Genomic DNA, 19,554 nt, shown 5'->3' with positions numbered 1-19,554 from the left:
TCTTCTGGATGAAAAACTATCAACCTACCTAAATTTTCAGCACATCCCATGGGGAGTTCTCCAAGACCTTTATTTAGTTCAGATTATAATTTACAAAGGCAATGTTTTAGACTAAATTCAGGAGACTCAGAAAGTAGTAAGAGAGACAGATAATTTGGGATTATAATAAATCCTCCTTAAGTATTTAGCAAAATCATATAACAGATGTTCTGTTTTCCATTTGTGTTTAATTTACAGTGACAATCAGGCCTCATAGCGAGTCTGTGGCCTTGCTGTGGAATGCCAGTCAATTTTAGATTACTGCTCTGTGAATCCCTGCAAAATGCGTTTCCCCAGCAACGGAAAGATAACATGACAGGAAAATCATCTTGTGCTATCACTGTAAAAGGGTTTTCCTAGTCTTTGCCAGCACTAGAAAGGGGTGACAGCAAATGAAAGAGGGGGAAAAAATGAGCAGGACAATAAGCAGAATAGCCATTTCTGTTTTCAAATTAAACATGCATAACACTGGAGCCAGATAATGAGCCTTACCCTCAGGGAGGCTGTCTGCAGCCTGAGGCTGTAATCTTCACACATAAGGGCCCCAGCTATAATTGTTTATTTAATTAAATATTCTGAATGTGCCCTAATGCTTACTGACATTTCACAGATACCTCCTGTTCCAAGTCTTAACAGGTTAAAAACTAAGACCATTGATTGTTGCAGTGGTCTATAAATTTGTGGAAAAGAGCTTTTGCAGGGTTAGCCACCATATTGATTTTCCCTGTGAGGTTTATTAGTTTATGAAATCCTATATTTCCTCTGTTTCTCTGTCCAGGCTGAGGAAGTGCCTCCTAGGCAAATAAAAAGGGGAGCTATATTGTACCTGTATTTCCTTCCCCATTTAAAAAAAACTGAAGGGCTTCTAAAATTGTATTTATTTCTCCCTCCCTTTTGTTTTGTCAATGAATAGATCGATCCTGTCCCATTCAGAAAGGGCTCACAGACAAATCAAACCAAAGCAAGCATAATTTGCCAACTCAATCACCCACCATAGTTCTTCACAGTGTGGGTTTAACTTGTTTTTCTATTGTGCATCACTGCCTTTGCAAAGCTATACAAAATGTCTGCTGTCAAAAGGAAAGAAAACAATAATAATAACACACTTTTTCTAAACTAACCCTACTCAGAGGTTTTTCACTGTCACTCAAAATACTTTAAAAGGAGACGAATGATTATTTAAATTACTCAGTCAAGCAAACAGAAATGAGAGCTTGTCACACTATGAGACAGATGTCACACCGGTATGGGGCATGCTTGCAGTAAGCCTATCTGCCATGCAACGATGTGAAGATTAGGCTTTGTTTATATGGACAATGTTTAATAAAAAAAAAAAGTATAATTAGATAAAAAACAAAAAAACATTGTTGATATATTGAGCTTCATTAACATGTATATTATAATGTAAATTACATAAGGGGAGGGGGGCAATTATGTATCATTATTAAGAGCTTAAATACTTAAACTGCTTCATGATGATATAAATTAAAAGTTGTGTGTTGGTAAGTGGATGGACACATTCCCCCAGCTCTTAGCGCTGTCAAAAACCAAACTTTAGTTCTAGGTGACAGAGAAGATAAGGTATACTGACAAACAAAGTGGAAAATTATAATAAGAGCGTAATAATAAGTAAGTAATCATAACTGTGTTTGGGTTTGAAGCACTACAGGGTCATAGTGTTTTATTTTTTCACTCGTTGTTCACTGGGATCTGCTTCAGTCAAATGTTTCCTCTAATCTCCTTAATTTGCTTTAGAAAAACAGTGGTAAAACTTACCCAAAAATGCCGAAAGGCATAGTTGTAAAGGTATGTAAGAGGTGATACAGCCAATACTGACCAATGGATATGATCATGTTACTGTAATAAAAGCAGTATTGTCAAGGACACGCCGTACCAGAAATTATGCTCTCACCCCATTCTCCTCCATAGTAAACTTCATGTCACTGCCCCAATATGAAGGGCTGCCCTAAAGACTTTGGATTGGTTCTGCAATGCAGGGTTTTTTTTAAACTCTCTAATTGTTTCCACCCAGTTTCAACAACAAAATCTGGGAGATTGTCTTCAGTTTCTATGAGCGAAGCATTTAGAGACTGACCCGTGAGTCTAATATACTCATAACAGTCAAAAAATTGAGTGTGGAATGCTAGACACTTCTCGCCCTCAATGGTCACCATCTTGGCTGTGTAGTGGAAGGGGACCACCAACCTAGTGGAAATTTTAAAGCAGGCTAAAAGCTGTTGTAATTTACGCTATAGGACTGTTGTTATGTAACTTTGATAAGTTTTAATATTTTTTCAGGCAAGGAAGTAACCATGTAGATTCCCAATATGTGGTCAGTTTATCCAAGTAACACATGTTTATAAATCTGTTGCAATGTTTCTGGAGATGTTTCAGAGCTGTTGGCCGGGTGGGACCAGCTGGTCATCTCAGCTGCTAGCAGCCTGACAATGTCCGTCATCATGCCGGGGAGAAAATGATCCGATAAACTGATCTGCAGATCCTTGGTGATTTACTGCTGACTCTAATGTCATTTTGATATATGATATAATTTCTTTTGGAAGATAAATATTGGTCTCCCAGATGAAATCTAACAATTTTAACTGCAACTTTAGTTTGTCTGAATGTAAAGTGAAACCTCATGTTTTTACTGGACAGAACAACAGACCACTGTATGCTGCCTCTGGGGCTACATACAGTGCTGCTTGAAAGTTTGTGAACCCTTTAGAATTTTCTCTTTTTCTGCATAAATATGACCTAAAACATGATCAGATTTTTACACAAGTCCTAAAACTAGATAGAGGGAACTTGATTAAACAAATGAGACAAAAACATTAAACTTATTAATTTATTTATTGAGGAAATTTATCCAATCTTACATATTCGTGTGAGGCAAAAGTATGTGAACCTTTGCTTTCAGTAACAGGTGTGACCTCCTTTTGCATCAATAACTTCAACCAAATGTTTCCGGTAACTGTTTATAAGCCCTGCACATCAGCTTGGAGGAATGTTCCTCCATTCCTTACAGAACAGTCTCAACTCAGGGATGTTGGTGGGCTTCTTTGCATGAACTGCCTGCTTCAGGTCCCTCCACAGCATTTCTACAGGATCAAGGTCAAGACTTTGACTTAGCCATTCAAAACATTACCTTTCTTGTACTCTAACCATTCTTTGGTATAGCAACTTGTGTGTTCTTGTGTGTTTACTGTCGTTGTCTTACTGCATGACCCACTTTCTGTTGAGCTTCAGCTCACAGATGGATACCTTGACATTTTCCTATAGAATGTGCTGGTACAACTCAGAACTCATAGCTCCTTCAATGATTGCAAGCCATCCTGGTCCAGAGGCAGCAAAGCAGCCCAAACCATGATACTATCACCACCATGTTTCAGAGATTGGATAAGGTTCTTATGCTGGAATGCAGTGTTTGCTCATTGCCAAACATAACGCTTCTCATTCAAGCCAAAAAGTTTAATTTTGGTCTCATCCATCCAGAGAACATTGTTCCAACAGCCTTCTGGCTTATCCACATGGTCTTGAGCGAACCGTAGACAGCAGCAATGTTCTTTTTGGAGAGTAGTGGGTTTCTCCTTGCAACTCTGCCGTACACACCATTGATGTTCAATGTTGTCCTGATGGTGGACTCATGAACATTGACTGTAGCCACTACAAGAGAGGCCTTTAGTTTCCTAGATGTTACCCTGGGATCCCTTGTGGCCTCCCGGAGTATTACACGCCTGCTCTTGGTGTGATCTTTGTTGTTCGACCACTCCTGGGGAGGGAAACCATGGTGTTGGATTGGTCTTCAATTTGTACATGATCTGCCTGACAGTCAACTGGTGGAGTCCAAACTCTTTAGAAATGGTTTTGTAAGCCTTTCCAGCCTGATGAGCATCAACAACTCTTCTTCTAAGGTCCTCAGAAATCTCCTTTGTTTGAACCATGACAGACTTCCACAAACTTGTGTTGTAAAGCTCAGACTTTGATAGTGAAGACCCAGATTTCTCTTCTTTAAATAAGACAGGGCCTCCCAGACTCACACTGGATTGTCATCCCATTGATTGAAACACCCGACTCTAATTTCCCCTTCAAATGAATTGATAATCCTAGAGGTTCATATACTTTTGCCTCACACAAATATGTAACATTGGATCATTTTCCTTAATAAACAAACAAGTATAAGGTTTTTGTCTCATTTCTTTAACTGATGTCTCTTTATCTAGTTTTAGGACTTGCATGGAAATCTGATCACGTTTTAGGTCATATTTATGCAGAAATAGATCAAATTCTAAAGGGTTCAAAAACTTTCAAGCAGCACTGTATGTACAGATATCACCACATTTCAATAAATATAAATGCATTAAAATGAACAGATCAGTCTATATTAAAGGGGACCTATTATCTCATTTCCAGCTCTGGACTCCACTAGAGTATCTTTGCATGATTCACAGTTCAAAAAACTCCTTATTTATCTTAAACTAGCCCTTTATGTAGCCCCTCAGTTCAGCCTCTGTCTCTTAACATGCAGTCTTAGCTCCTGTCTCTTTAAGGCCCCTCTCCAGATGAGCCCACTGCGTTCTGATTGGCCAGCTTTCTGGAAACCTGCCAAGGGGCAGCCGCATCAGAGTCGTGTCAAGTTACCACCAATGCAAAGCCAATATTTCCTGCTCTTCTGCTTCACATTAAAAGCTTTTAAAAGACTAAATAAGGGGAGACAGTTATTGTGCAGAATTAACAGGAAATGAAATGTGTTCCTTACCAAATTAGTGGAGCTTCATTAGCAGTGCAAAAAAATGGTTGAAACAACAACATATGGACATATTTGGAGCTCTTTGTTCAGTGGATCAGAAATAATGCAGGGAGGAATAGTATAAGCAGATACAGCCACAGTGATGATGATGTTTGATGAAGAGCTGCAGACAACTAGCATACGTCCAACAGATAAACTACTTATTTTACTTTGCCGTGCTGTGTAATGGAAAAACACTCACAGCGTGCCAGCTCGTCTCGAGTCATGACTCGGCATGACTACCCCCAAAATAATGGAAAAATGCTATAATGTTAGCAGAGTGGAGCAGTGAACTCGCACACTGTGCGTGGAGCAGATGAACATATAATGAAATCTGTCACAAGCTGACGTCGGCTCAGGCTGAAAGTAGAAAAAACTGATGGAAACTGAGTCTTCAGAGCAGTCTGAAGCTGGTGATTTTTGCTCACAGGGATTACTTCTACATACATTTACCTCATTATTTGACACTTTGGCCATGTTTAATATGAATATCTGACATTGTATCATTGTATATATGACTGAAAATAATGAAAACACATAAAAGGTCCCCTTCAAATTTTGTTTTATTTTATTAAGCTACATAACAGTTTGAAATTTTATTATAGCTACATTACAGACTGCATAACATCATTTACTGCATCTCTCCGTCAATGCAGTTTTTTTTGTTTGTGAGAAAAACAGTGTTGGAGCTTTGAGTTGAGATTTTTTTTGTCATAGTACAGCCAGGTAGGTGTGTTGAAGCTGAGCTGGTGCTGTCAACAAGCACACTGCTGTTCCAATTGCAGAATGATGGCGAAAAAGCCATAAAAGCATTTTCATATTTAATGAAATTCAATTGAATTGAAGTCAAGTGATATTTTTGTGGGTAACAATTGCGATCAAATGTTATATTGCAAATGTTAAATGCAATAATGCTCCACCCGGTTGCAATTCACTATTAAAAAGAAGAGAAGAAGAGGTGGTCAAATGTTGCAATCATCATTTCTGGTAAGTGCACAATGGCCATGTTAGATCTGAGACAACACTACCCTGTCGAAATTCACGCACTATGAAAGTAAGTACACGCGGAAGAGTACCAATGGAAGTATCCAAATTGAGACACTTGATATGTGAGGTGATGTCCAATACTCATTTGGTCGGGTCCCTCTCTCCTTCCTCTCCCCCAGAGGCTGTCCCTTACTCCCCCTGCTGGCCATCTGCTCTTTCCACCATCTCTGTGATTTGCCACAACAGATCCCCCCGCTGTTTTTCCAGAAGGCCTTGTAGAGGAGCGAATATGTGCAATTTATGTCCTTTTCACTGTATGCCCATTTCCTTTCCCTCTGCCCTGTCACCAAATGATTTTGGCCTCTTGAATATGAGATCTCTTGGTAATAAGTCCTTTATAATTAGTGATTTTATTGTTGGACTTTTTATGATTACTGAGATTGGCTGTCACAAGGGGACACAGTTCCCCTGACTGAGGCTACACCACCGCATGCATTTGCATATTGTCACATTCCCAGGTCTTCTGGAAGAGGGGTGGTCTAGCTTTTTTTATAACTTAGGTCTTAAGTGCTATCCTGTTACTCTATCTATTCTATCTATCAATAGAATAGGATAGAATTGAATTGAATTGAATAGAATAGAAAGCTTTTATTGTCATTGTATTATAAATACAACAAAATTAGGAGTGCTACTCCTGGTTAGTGCATTACAAAGACAGTACAACATAGTCTCACACAATACAAGTCCTAAAATAAATATATATATATATATATATATATATATATATATATAACAGTAAAGTGTATCATGAAATAGGTATAGTATATACCGGAGTAATAGGAAATATTGCACATAAACAGATGTGATTATTGCACAGTGTGAAATTCACGAGAATGATATGATATTATTGCACTTTATGAGAGTAAATATTGAGTTGTAGCACCAGGACAATTTTCATATTGCATGCTGAGTTGATTACTTTTTGATGGAGTTTAGAGTGCCGATGGCCTTTGGAAAGAAACTGTTCGTGAGTTTAGTGGTCCGTGTTTTGAATGACCTGCAGCGCCTGCCAGAGGGCAACGGGTCAAACAGGTGTTGACCAGGGTGTAAACAGTCTTGTGCAATGTTTGTGTCTCTGGACAGGTAGCTGGTGTTGGCAATGTCCTCTAGGGAGAGAAGAGGGCAGCCAGTGATTTTCTGAGCTGTATTCATGACTTAATCTTTATCACCCTTTACTCTGAATCTTAATCTATAGGCCTCCTAAATCAGTTAGTTTTATTTCTGAATTTTCTGAGCTTTTATCTATTGTTATGCCAAAATATGACGAGGTGCTTATTCTTGGTGATTTTAATATTCATGTATGTTGTCCTTCCCTCACTTCTCATTTTTTAGATCTTATAGACTCTTTTAATCTCATTCAATCCATTAAAGGGGCCACACATTTGAAAGGTCTCACCTTAGACTTGGTTCTCTCATCTGGATTTTCTCTCAAGTGTCTTAGTTTGGTGGATGTGCTGGAAAATTACCATAAAGCTGTTGTTTTTAAAGTTCCACTACAGCTCTCTACTCCTAGTCTCAACCCTACAATGCATGCTTGCATTCTCAACGCTGGTTCTGCAGCTAAATTCTATAAAGTTTTTAATACATCCTCCTTCAATTCCACTCTATTTGACGCACAACTGTACATTTCCACTGAAGCAAATGATGCTGTAGCTATAAACTTCATTACTACCTGCCTTCTGGCAATAAATAAATGGATGAGCAATAAGTACTTAGAGTTAAATGAGGACAAAACTGAAATCCTACTAGTCAGCCCCAAAACAAAAAGAGAAATGCGTTTTTAATAATCTCAGGAAATTAAGTCCCTGGATTAAATCTGAGGTTACAAGTCTTGGCGTTATCTTAGATCTAAGCTTCAGGTTACACATTAACAAGGTGATGAAAACATAATTTTTCCACCTTAGAAATACAGCTAAAGTACAACCGTTTATAAATCAAAAAGATGCAGAAAAACAGATTCAGGCCTTCATATCAAGCTGACTTTATTACTGTAATGCACTTTTTACTGGCCTCTGGGAAAAAAACACTGAGAGACTTCAGCTCATTCAAAACTCTGCAGCTCAGTCATTAACCAGAGCCAAGAGGAGAGATCACATTAGTCCAGTTTTAGCTGCTCTGCACTGGCTTCCTGTAACATTTAGAATTGACTTCAAGGTCTTCCTCCTTACATACAAAGCCCTTAATGCGCTAGGACCAAACTACATTGCTAACTCCCTTGTTAACTATCTGCCTTCAAGAGCACTGCAATCATCTGCTGCTGGTTTATTGGAGACTCCCAGCAACACCTGAAAGAAAATCGGGGATGCAGCCTTTGTCAATTACACCCAAAAACTATGGAACACACTACCGATAGATATCAGGGAAGCCAGCTCACTAGATATTTTTAAAAGAAAGCTAAAAACTTATTTCTTCACCTTAGCCTTTAACTAGCTTTTGTCTCTGTCTGTTTCACACTTATGCACCACTGCACTTCTTTTAAAATGTTGAATTTTACTTGATTTTATACATTCTATGTATTTTATGTTTTAACTTTGTTTTTATTTTATTTATTTTATTTTACTTTTATTTATTTTATTATGTGTTCTATTTACACTACATTTACATGTTTTTATGTTCATTTTCTTTCTTTCTTTCTTTCTTGATGTGAAGCACTTAGTGCATGTAATTTCTTTTGCTGTAAAGCAATTTGAGCTGCACTTCTTTTTTGTATGAAAGGTGCTATACAAATAAAGTTATTATTATTATTATTATTATTATTATTATTATTATTGTTATTATTATTATTATTATTATTATTATTATTATTATTATTATTATTATTATTATTATTATTATTATTTCCTCTAAATCCAAATGCTCTGTTAAATTCATTTAAGAATCAGTGCCTATCCATCCTTGACCAAATGGCACAATTTAAAACTAGGAAACAAAAATCAAATGACCCTCCCTGGTTGAATGATCACACTCGAACCCTTAAAAGAAAGTAGAAGATCTGAATGTCATTGGGTGTAAACAGGTCTGAAATAGCAGATAACACCCTTAAAAACCAAATTAATTAATTTTTTTAAATTAAATTAAATTGTTAATTAAATTAATTTATCAGAAAGTTGTTAAGGATGCAAGATCGGCCTATTTCTCTGAATTGATATACAGAAATCACCACAATCCTAAAGTTCTCTTTAAGGTAATTGATTTGGCTATTAGTGGTCCCGCCACTTCTCTTTTTGTACCTGATGGTGAACTGTCCGAAAAATGTATTGCTCATTTTGTTAATAAGGTGGAGAGAATCAGGTCCCAAATCCAGCCTGATGCTTGTATTCTTTTCATTTCCCATGTTAGTTCTGCCTCTTTTTCCCAGTTTCAACACATCACAATTTCAGTGTTAGAGGATACAGTCTCCTATACAAATTCCTCCTCCTGCATCTGAGACATCATCCCATTAAACTGCTCAAGGAGGTATTTTCCACTATTGGCTCTGTTATTTTGCAAATTTTTAACAATTCTCTGGCTTCTCATTCTTTTCCAAACGGTTTTAAGCCTGCTATTATTCACCCATTGCTAAAGAAACCTAATTTGGACCCCTTTCCCTTAAGTAACTACAGACCAATCTCAAAATTGTCATTTTTATCTACAGTGTACAGTGGAGAAAGTAATCTCATCCCAACAGATATATTTTATGATACAATCGTGTTTTTAACTGTTTCCAGTCTAATTTTAGACCACCTCATAGTACAGAGACAGCTCTTGTTCAGGTTGCCAATGACCTACTGCTGACTGCAGACAGAGGTGACTGCTCCATTTTACTTCCTATTTCTTTTAGATTTAAGTGCCACATCTGACATAGTTGATCATGGTATCCTCTTACATTGCTTAGAAACTTGGGTAGGCCTTAAGGGCTCAGCTCTCAGCTTATTATGCTCATACATCTCCAACAGAATTTTTTTTCCGTTGTTGGGTATTTCTGCTACCACAATGGCTCAATTCAGTTGCGGTGTCCCTCAAGGTTCTGTTCTTGGCCCCCTTCTGTTCTCTATATACACGCTGCCTCTCAGCCATGTTATTCAGAATAATAATGTGCTTTACCATTTTTATGCTGACAACATCAGTTGTATTTACTATTAAAACAAACAGATCCTAGCAGCCTAGCGTAACATCTGTTTTGATGATAAAGTCAAAAATGTTGTTCGATCATGTTTCTTCCAGTTCAAGATACTCTCTAAAATTAAGTAATTTTATTGATTTCTGATCTATTTGGCTGGATTATTGCAATGCGCATTACTCGAGTATCAGCCAAGGCTCCCTCCACAGTCTCCAATTTGTACAAAACGCGGCTGATCGACTAATTACCAGGACAAAAAGGCATGATCACGTTATCCCTGTGCTTGCCTCCCTGCATGGACTCCCCGTTAGATTTTACATTGATTTTAAAATCTTATTGCTCACTTTTAAGGCTTTAAACAGCCTTTCACCTACATACATCTCTGATTTATTGACATGGTATGTCCCCTCTTGGCCATTAAGATCCACAGATCCCTGCTGGTTACTTCCAGGTCGCGGTTTGTGACTAAGGGTGATAGGGCTTTTGCTATTAGAACTCCCACACTGAGACTCTCTGCCTACTGAACTCAGACACACTAAATCATTAGTTTCTTTTAAATCTCTTCTTAAAACTTTTGTCTTTGTGAAATCTTTTGGAAATGTTTGATATATGTTTTTATTTGTTTGATCTTATTCATTTTATTTACATTTCATTCATTATTGTCTTTACTTTCTTTTTATCTGCCTTGACTGGTTTTATCTCCTTTTTGTAAAGCACTTTGTAACATTGTTGAAAAGTGCTATATAAATAAAGTTGTTTATTATTATTATTATTATTATTATTATTATTATTATTATTATTATTATTATTATTATTATTATTATTATTATTATTATTATTACCATAGCTAGGATTTTTTCTTTTCTTTTTAGTGAAGACGGCATGTCACTTACCTGCTTCAGTTTCAAGGTCCTGGTATTTTTAATGCTAACTCACTGTAACATTGTCATGACTCACTAGGGCACTTGAATAGAACAGATCCGTTGTTAATCTTATTAGTAACACGTGTGTTTTTCCCACTATGACAAGTCAAAATTTGACCTGTGAAAAAAGCTTGCTCTTTAACAAACGCTCAGAGGGAAAAGATTTAGTTATTATGTAAAAACATGCAAAAACCACAAACTATTTCTTTAAAATTATTCTTTGTAATATTCCTTTTTCATAACTGGTGGTAAACAATTACAGTTGTGGTGTGACTGCTGATTAATTCAGTACAGAAGTCAACCTCTCTTCACAAAAATACTTTGAAGTTGAAAGTAATACCTACCACTTTACCAAATAATCTCAGAGTAGCTACACTCCACAGCCAACGCAAATTTCTTTGACTAGCCCAATATCATATACAGTGTGTCAGTTGGCTTTAAAACCGCACAACAGCAATTGTTCTTGTCTGAGCTCTAAGATATACTCCCCAAGAGGGGAGCAGAGGGAGGGCAGGGAAACATAACAATGGAGAAGGTTCTATTTTTATTCTCAGTGATATAAATGGGTTGGACAAAATATTAGAAACACCTCTCAGTGTAATACAATACAACTGAGCAGCATCACAAACTGCAGCCTCCAAAATCATCAAGTGGAATCAACACCTCTCTAAAAAAGTTGAACAAGAACTGAACATTATAACCTTAAAGTTTGAAGTTAGTTTATATTGTACATCTATTGTACTAGACTGCATTAGTCTAGCCTTGGTGTACCCAATGAACTTGCAACTGATTGTCTGCAAACATGCACACATACACAGAGGGTATGTAACCTGGAAGACACCTGACAGGGGACAACAAATCTGAAACAAATCTCTATTTTGGTTTAAACAGTCTAACTGAAGCTTTTGAAGCCACAAGATTTATTCTACAAGACACATGCTTGACAAACAGAATGTGCTTGTATAAATGTATGCTCATGCTGGCTGTAAATTTTAAACTTGGAAATGTTTATACCTTAATCATGTTCACATGAACATCTAAAGTCTAGTTACTTTTTCATCATTGTTTCGTATTTTGGTATGCAGAGTGGTCTTCAATGATCTAATCAGTATTTGTGATACTTTGTGATTGTGATATGTTACTTTATACATAATAAATTAGAGACTTATAGACTGATGACCCATGGAAGTTGGAGGTTTTATAGATACTGTAAGACCTCTCATGCGTAAAGCAACTGTGCATAGCTTTGACCAATATTGTACCTGAGGCATTTCTGAAATAAGAACAGGATACTGCAGTAAACAACATGAATCTCACCTCACAAAAATGTCATCCCACAAAAGTAAAACCTACCAAAAAGGTGATGGTTGAGCTGCGTGATGCAACAAGATGCTACATTTTATTAATACTAATGTTTATCAATATGTCCACAGAGGAAACTCATTATAAAATCACACAGAAATAAAACATCTACTTGCATAATTGCATCTTTGAGTTGATTTCCTGTCTGAGTCTGAGTGCTAACAGCCTGCACAGCACTAGACTGGATGAGCTCTAGAGGGGTTACCAACCAGATTACACACAAAGACAAACAAACACATATCCTTTGTCCATTTTTTTTTTTTTTTTACCCATGCACTTCTTGCCACAGTCGTTTTGTTTCCCTCTCCACAGCAATTTCCGTTTTAGCGGGTCAATCACAGTCGTAATAATTCACCCTCCATGTTTCCATCGCCTGTGAAGTGTGTAGGCTTCCCCCATGTGTGGTTGTGTTGGCATGGAAACAGGAATGGCATTGTGTGTATTGAATTTTTCACCCCTGTCCCCAGAGTTTCACATGGAAAGCATGACACCATCCCATCCCCCCACCTATTACACTAGAGGGGGAGGGAGGGCTGATTCTTTCAAGATTTCAGCAGGCACATGCATGTAAAAGCTTACTACACTCCAACCTTCCTTTAAAGTGAAAGTACACCCTTTTTATAGAATAGCAAAAGACTTTTGGATGCTCCTCTATTTCTGTGTAGGCCATTGCTCACAATTATTTTGTTGAATTGTCTGTAAATTCTACAGTTTACTGATAAGGTGCCACATAGTAATAGTTTGAATTTATCTTCCATTTATCGTGCTACCTATATATATACATAGTGTAAGGGGGTAGAGCAAGAAGTCAGCTGGTACAGCATGACATTCAAAAAAGCAGACTCTCAAATGACCAGTTTCCTGATAAAAGGCAAAGGATCTAGGCTAGTTGTCGCCATCTAGTGTCAGCAAAAGTAAAAACCATCAACTGCTCACATTACACCCTCTTTCCATATGAATAAAAAGACAGATCCAGGTGACAAGTTGTCACATTTACTTTTATTGTAAAGGTGATATTATTCCAAAATATTAATATGTTAGAGGAACAGAGATAAAGAAAAGGAGGGGAAGACATCTAGAAAACATCTACACAAGACTTTGGTAAGAATCCTGGGACACATTCTTATCAAAAAATTCCACAGCAAAAAAATAACAAAATCTTCTAATAATGCTCAAAATCATATAGATCTCAATCGTGGTGCATCTACATGTACAACAATATAGTCGGGTAAAAAGTCAACTGGGCATTTTGTGTCCTAGAAACAACTGAACTTTAATATGAAGGCATATAAAACACTGGAATGGCTGGGCACCTGTGCTTTAAATTCTGGAATTTAGTGTACTACTTAAGGATATCACAAGATATAACAGGTCTTTATCTTATTCAATCAATTCATATTTCATAATTATATTTTCAAGATATATTATACCACAACAAGTTTACAGTAATCTTGCAAAAGAGCTATATGTGTATCAGAGCTCGCTTGAAAGCACAGAAGAATCAGCTTGGTTTAAATCCAGAGTTTTCCAGAAAGATTTTTACCCTTTCATGACTTGAAGGTGAAGGATAAGTGATGGAAACCTCAGAGATCCATAACCTTCCCTTTAGCCACCAACAGGGCTCTGGATTAAACCAATACAGAATCCAGTATGTGCCATTTCAGCCCCAAACAGAGTGCATTGGATCATTGTGTGACAGTGTGCCATACCCTGCCCTGTTCCCAGCCCCACTGTCATTCCTCACCCTCCCTCCCCTCCACACCACCCCTGCTCCCATACTCCTTCCTAGCAGGGGTGCACATTACAAGCCCTGATCTCCTTCCTGTCCTTGCAGCTGGACAGCTGGGCAGTCTTAAACCTCTGCTTCACTGTCATGAGCCGTTCTTGAATACCTCCACCGCACAGCTTGGTACATTCTGTCCAACTTGACCACGGTCTCATTTTACACCCTAGAAGATTGACATTGAGGGAAAAGGAGAAATAGAGTGTCAGAATCATTTGTGCTGCTCTGTGTGGTCTTTTCATGAATGTTACTAGTAGGGATACCAACCTGGATGCTCGGAGGTGACCTCAGCCCTGCCCTGTTTGCTCCTCCTTTTTTCACGCTGCTCCTTGCGTCGTTTCTTCTCATCACTGTTCCCTTGTCCTCTGTTGCACTTCCTGATCTTACACTTCTTCCTCTGGATGGTTTCAGGACAGGGGTCTCCGCCAAACTGAGGCTCCAGCTTCACCATGCGTGTCCGGATTGTATGACCTTTCCCGCAGGACTTATTACACTCTGACCACTCGCTCCACTCTGACATGACACAGTCTATGGCTGAAGAGACAGAAGTGGACAAAAAGAGAAAGTTGTGACAGAGGAGAAAACTGGAGTGAGAGTGGTAACTGGTGAGATGAGAGGACAAACAAGAAATACGTTTAAATAAATGTTACAGATATCGAAACGCAACCTTGATTAATCTCACTACACAACGTAGTGTGTGTTAATTACAAAGTGGCACCAGTGAGAGTACTCCTTTGATTGGCTGGGGGCTGTGCTTTTTCTCAGATAACCATATAGCATCCTTATAGTTTTCTTGTTTTTATTTTTATTTCTGTGCCAAAAATGTGGCCCATCCCACATGGGATTACAAGACACTGCTATTTTACAAAACATGCATCTTCCGGTAATACATATACAAGGAATATACAGAATATATAACTGATTAGTATATTCATGAAAAACTAGAACTAATAAGTCCTAAAACAACAACAACATACTGTAGATTTACACATAAATTACAACCCTTCTGGGGGGACACAAAACGTATGAGAAAAAGTGCTTCTTCTGGAGTAGAAAAGTCCATTTTTCCCAGCATTGTCAGATAAAGATGGCAAACACATTCACATTCAAAGAATAAGCCTCTGCATCATGGATTGTTTTTCAATTACCACAGAGCTCTTCATGAAATATCGTTTACATAATCTGATAGAGCAAACAGATTGTGATTATAAACTTTAGCAGATGTTAATATCTATATTTGAGAGTTTAAATCCAGTAACAACATATTGAACAATCTTCTTCTTTTTTTTTTTTTTAACTTAAAAACAAACAGTTGGAAACTATGTAGTGAAGCCACTGTTTCTTAATTACCTCAAACATATCTTTGGCATTTGTGTACTACATATATGCTGATTCCAATATATCTGTATTAAGCTATATATGGACCTGGATGATTTATTGGCTGGGTTCTAATAAAATTTTGCTCAGGTTGATAATGCATTACAATACTAACCTACTAACCTTCTGATTTTGATGACATTTTTTATAATTCCTTCCTAATGTTAGACCTCTCATTTAACTAATTTTTCATATCTGTCAAATAATTCGCTGCACTTGACAGGAGTTTTAATTCTAGCTCAAATGTGAGTCCAGTAAACATCTTTTACATCACATAAAAGCCAGGAAGCACCAAATTACTGCAAATTTAGACATAGGCTGTTGATTTCCGTTCTCTGCACTGTATACTGTTAAGTAACTTCCATTAGTAGTGTGTATATCATCATCAAGACGCCAGGTTGCATAACAAAGACGACATTATCATTAATTACCATAAATCACACATGTGCATACATGTTAGTGGGTAGAGGATGTGGATGGGAATGTTAATTACTTACGACATTCTGGTAGCATGCACTTCTCCACCTGTTCTAACTCTTCTGTACACTCTCCCAACTCCACAGGAGACTTGAGCATGCGCTGGCGGGTCCTTAATCCCTTGCCGCATGTCACACTGCAGTCACTCCAGTCAGACCATGGAGTAAGCATGCAGGGGATTGTGTCTACACACAACAGAAATCATTCAGTTACACATAGATACAATATTCAAGTGTGTTTTTAAAAACCAAAATGCATGCACATGTGATATATTCTAAACTAGAGTGAAACTGATCAATCACATTTCTAAAAAGAAAACCTTTATGAATTGTAGCTACAAACAGGACTACAGCGACCAGACTCAGACATGACTTCCCTACATGACAATTTAGTCATGTAGGGAAGAGGGTTAGATGATTCTAAAATTTTAGTTTTTGTTCAGAATTTATTGTTTGGGTGTTAAATCTGAAATCTTGATTTAAGTTCAGACAGTTACTACAGAAAAATAATCAGTAAAATTGTCCCATCAGTGCTACTTGCATAGCTATACAGTTAGGCTCCTGTTGGCCCCTTGTTGATTAATGAGGCAGCTTTCACAAGATTTGAAGTGTAGGAGGTGTCAGAATAGTTGTGGTCCTGATAATGCTGCTACTCACGACATTCTGGCATCATGCACTTCTCCACTTCCAGCACCTCTGCTCCACAAATAGAGCCATCTGCAGGACTCATCTTCACCATGCGCTCCCTCTTCTTCATGCCAAGACCACAAGTGGCACTGCAGACATCCCATTCACCCCATTCTGTAACCCAGCAACTGCTGGGAGCTAAGGCTAAGAGGGGAAGACAAGGTAAACCCATAATGCTCCTTACATTAAATGACATTACATTACAGTATAAATCAATACACTTGGCAGGTTGCGTGTCAAAAGAAACATTTGACAAAAGGAAAGGAAAGAGGAGAGCTCACAGCATTCCTCGTTGACCACACAGTTTTCGGTCTCCTCTGTAGGCAGGGTGCAGATTGAGCCATCATCGGGGAACTGCTTAACATAACGCTCCCGAGAACGTGTGCCCATCCCACAAGACACACTGCATGGAGACCAGGTGATCCACTCTGACATCATACAGGTGGATGCATCTAAAGAGTCAAAGGACAAAGAGGTAGATGTCAGCGAGCCCCAAGAGTGGTCAGTGATTTTGGTGACTAATTAACTCATTTTGTATTTGTTGAAATTTTAGCTCAATTTTAGCACTGACTGCATTGTATTCAAACAAATTACACCAAAGATATAAATTGTTCTTGCACAATATAAATGTAGATAACCTTGTTAGTTATTTACAGATTATGGCTCAAGCTTACAATCACATCTAATTGTGTGAGGCAACTGCAACTTGTTTTCCTTAATTGCTGGTTATATGTGAGCCACAAGCAAGACAGCCAGCTGGATCTGGTCAGAGACCTCAGCACACTTCAGTGCATTGTAATATTTCTACACATACCGTAGAGCAGGAATCAAAGAGGTCAAGTGGTGATTCACAAGTGCATTAGAGTATGTGAAAGGAACAATCGAAAAGAAAACTTGAAAAGAGAGGCTCTAGTTTTTAGAGTAGAAACTGTCCTTACAATTAACTACACTATCTCAGGAAATACAGCCACTGCTACCTTAGATACAAAGAAACTTGTGCATGCATTGATTACAAGTAAGCTTGATTACTGCAGTATATTGCTCTCAGGTCTCCCTAAAATTACTATAAATCCATCACAGCTTGTACATGATGCTGAAAATTTCTGTTGTAGCGCTTGCATAGGCCTCCAGTTAGTCACAGGATAGGCTATATTACCTGTCTATTAATCTATTCATGGGCCTGATATGACTATGCTGCTGATATGCTCCTTGATAGGTCGCTAGTAAAGTGTTCAGATTGGTTTCTCTACTGCTCACTGTACAAGAAAGTGAGAGACAGAAAAGACCGACAGTGAAGCTGCCTTTGGGACCAGTCTCCATCTGGATCTAAGGACAGCAAATCAAGCTTTTAAGTGATTGCTAAAAAAAACCTCACCTGCTTTAATTATTAATCTTTTCTTTTTTAACAATATATGTGTATGTATTTTTATTTTAACTGTTTTATCTCTCAGGAACTTTTTCTAATTGTGATTTTCTCTCAGTGTAAATTACTTTCTTATATTAAAGGTGCTATGAAAATATTAATAATGATGATAAAAATCTGGATCATAGTAGTGTGTATTTGATACAGCTCATGAGTTTGTTTTTTTTCCTTGAGCTGATCATGAGCTATTATTATTTTTTTATTTCTGCTTAGATGTCTTATACAGTCTTTTAATCATCAAACTGTATCTTTTACCATCATTGAACCAACACACATATCTACAAGAAGACAGGAATGTTGTTGATGTAGGCTCATTAAAATGTTCAGCTTCCGCTTCACAAAACAACAGATCTCTTTTCTTGTCCCCATAAATTTGTAGTCATTTGTTGTCAAAAGGATGACACGGACAGAAGACAGGACAAAGAAAAAGTCTTAGATGTAGTCTACTTTCATTCATGCCTGTTATTTTAGATTAGTGAACACATGCACCTCTAATGGATGTCATTGTCAGCTCTGCATCACTTTTCTGCTTGTAAGAGGTACAAAAGTAAGTAGCTGCCAGATGTTATAATATTAATCAGACATGTATTCACAGTAGCCTGAGGCAATCATCCATATACAGTATGAAATATGTATATAGTATAGGTAATGACATGATTACAACAGAATCAACAAAATCAGGAATAAAAGGTAAAATGACCTGGTCATGCAAGAGGCTGCTCTTGTTAACAAGCATATGTTAACAAATAAGACCAGGGCTCATATATTGTCATGATATGCATGCTTTATATCCAGGGGTAGAAATTAAATATTTTATTTCCAAGCCCATTATAGTACTGTAGATAATGTAATATTTAAGTTAATGGACCATGCTCTGAAACCACATTTCATTATCACTAGTTGAGTAGATGAAATATAATGTTAAAGATAGATAGCAAAGTAGCATCTTTCAAATCTTCATTATAATTTAAAAAAGTCCACTGATAGCCAATAGTAACAGCTGAAAATACTTGAATATTAAAAGGTTGAAGAACTGAGATGATACATATACCTTGAGATTGTGATGGCCATTAAATAATAGTCATGTTGTCCCCTTCTTGTCTCTACCCCCTAAATGTTTCTGTCAATCTCTACTGTGAGCTGTCAAATAAGGATAAAAATAACTAATCTGAAAAGTAAATATGAGTAAAGATTGAGTTTGAATCTTGTAAGTGATACATATTGTCCACTAACATCTCAGCTTTAGTATGGAGGCAAAGTTGCAGTTGGCTGTGTACTCCAGCTCACTGGATTTAGAATCGAGTGATTGTGAGGTCAAAATGCTAATTTTCATCTTTAATTGCAGGGTGTTTACATCCACATCAGAAGAACCATAGAGGAATTACGGCCCCTTTTTATACATAGCCACTCATAATACCAAATGTTATTTTCGTGCCATTCATGTGTGTGGGCAGTCAGCCAGGTTAAACCAGAGACTGACATCAGTGGGCATGCTTACAGTCACCCACAGTGGGAAGCAGGAGACACTTTCTCAGCATATTTTATTGGAGTA

General features: G+C 37.5%; 1 protein-coding gene across 6 annotated transcripts in view; it reads right to left on the bottom strand.

Annotated features, from left to right (window-relative positions):
- Positions 1-13,277: 13,277 nt before the first annotated feature.
- The window catches only part of spon1a (spondin 1a), a 135,716-nt gene continuing 129,439 nt past the window's right edge, over positions 13,278-19,554 (bottom strand). For all 6 annotated transcript variants that reach the window (XM_042407149.1, XM_042407142.1, XM_042407158.1 and 3 more), the window contains 5 exons: positions 16,861-17,031; positions 16,550-16,723; positions 15,914-16,078; positions 14,307-14,573; positions 13,278-14,205 (listed from right to left, as the gene is read on the bottom strand). In XM_042407149.1, the coding sequence (XP_042263083.1) occupies positions 14,042-14,205; positions 14,307-14,573; positions 15,914-16,078; positions 16,550-16,723; positions 16,861-17,031 (941 nt within the window). In that variant the 3' untranslated portion in view covers positions 13,278-14,041. The remainder of the gene's footprint in view (positions 14,206-14,306; positions 14,574-15,913; positions 16,079-16,549; positions 16,724-16,860; positions 17,032-19,554) is intronic.

This window comes from Thunnus maccoyii, chromosome 1 (assembly GCF_910596095.1).
Source record: "Thunnus maccoyii chromosome 1, fThuMac1.1, whole genome shotgun sequence".
Lineage (NCBI taxonomy): Eukaryota > Metazoa > Chordata > Actinopteri > Scombriformes > Scombridae > Thunnus > Thunnus maccoyii.
This window is presented reverse-complemented; position numbering and strand designations above follow the sequence as displayed.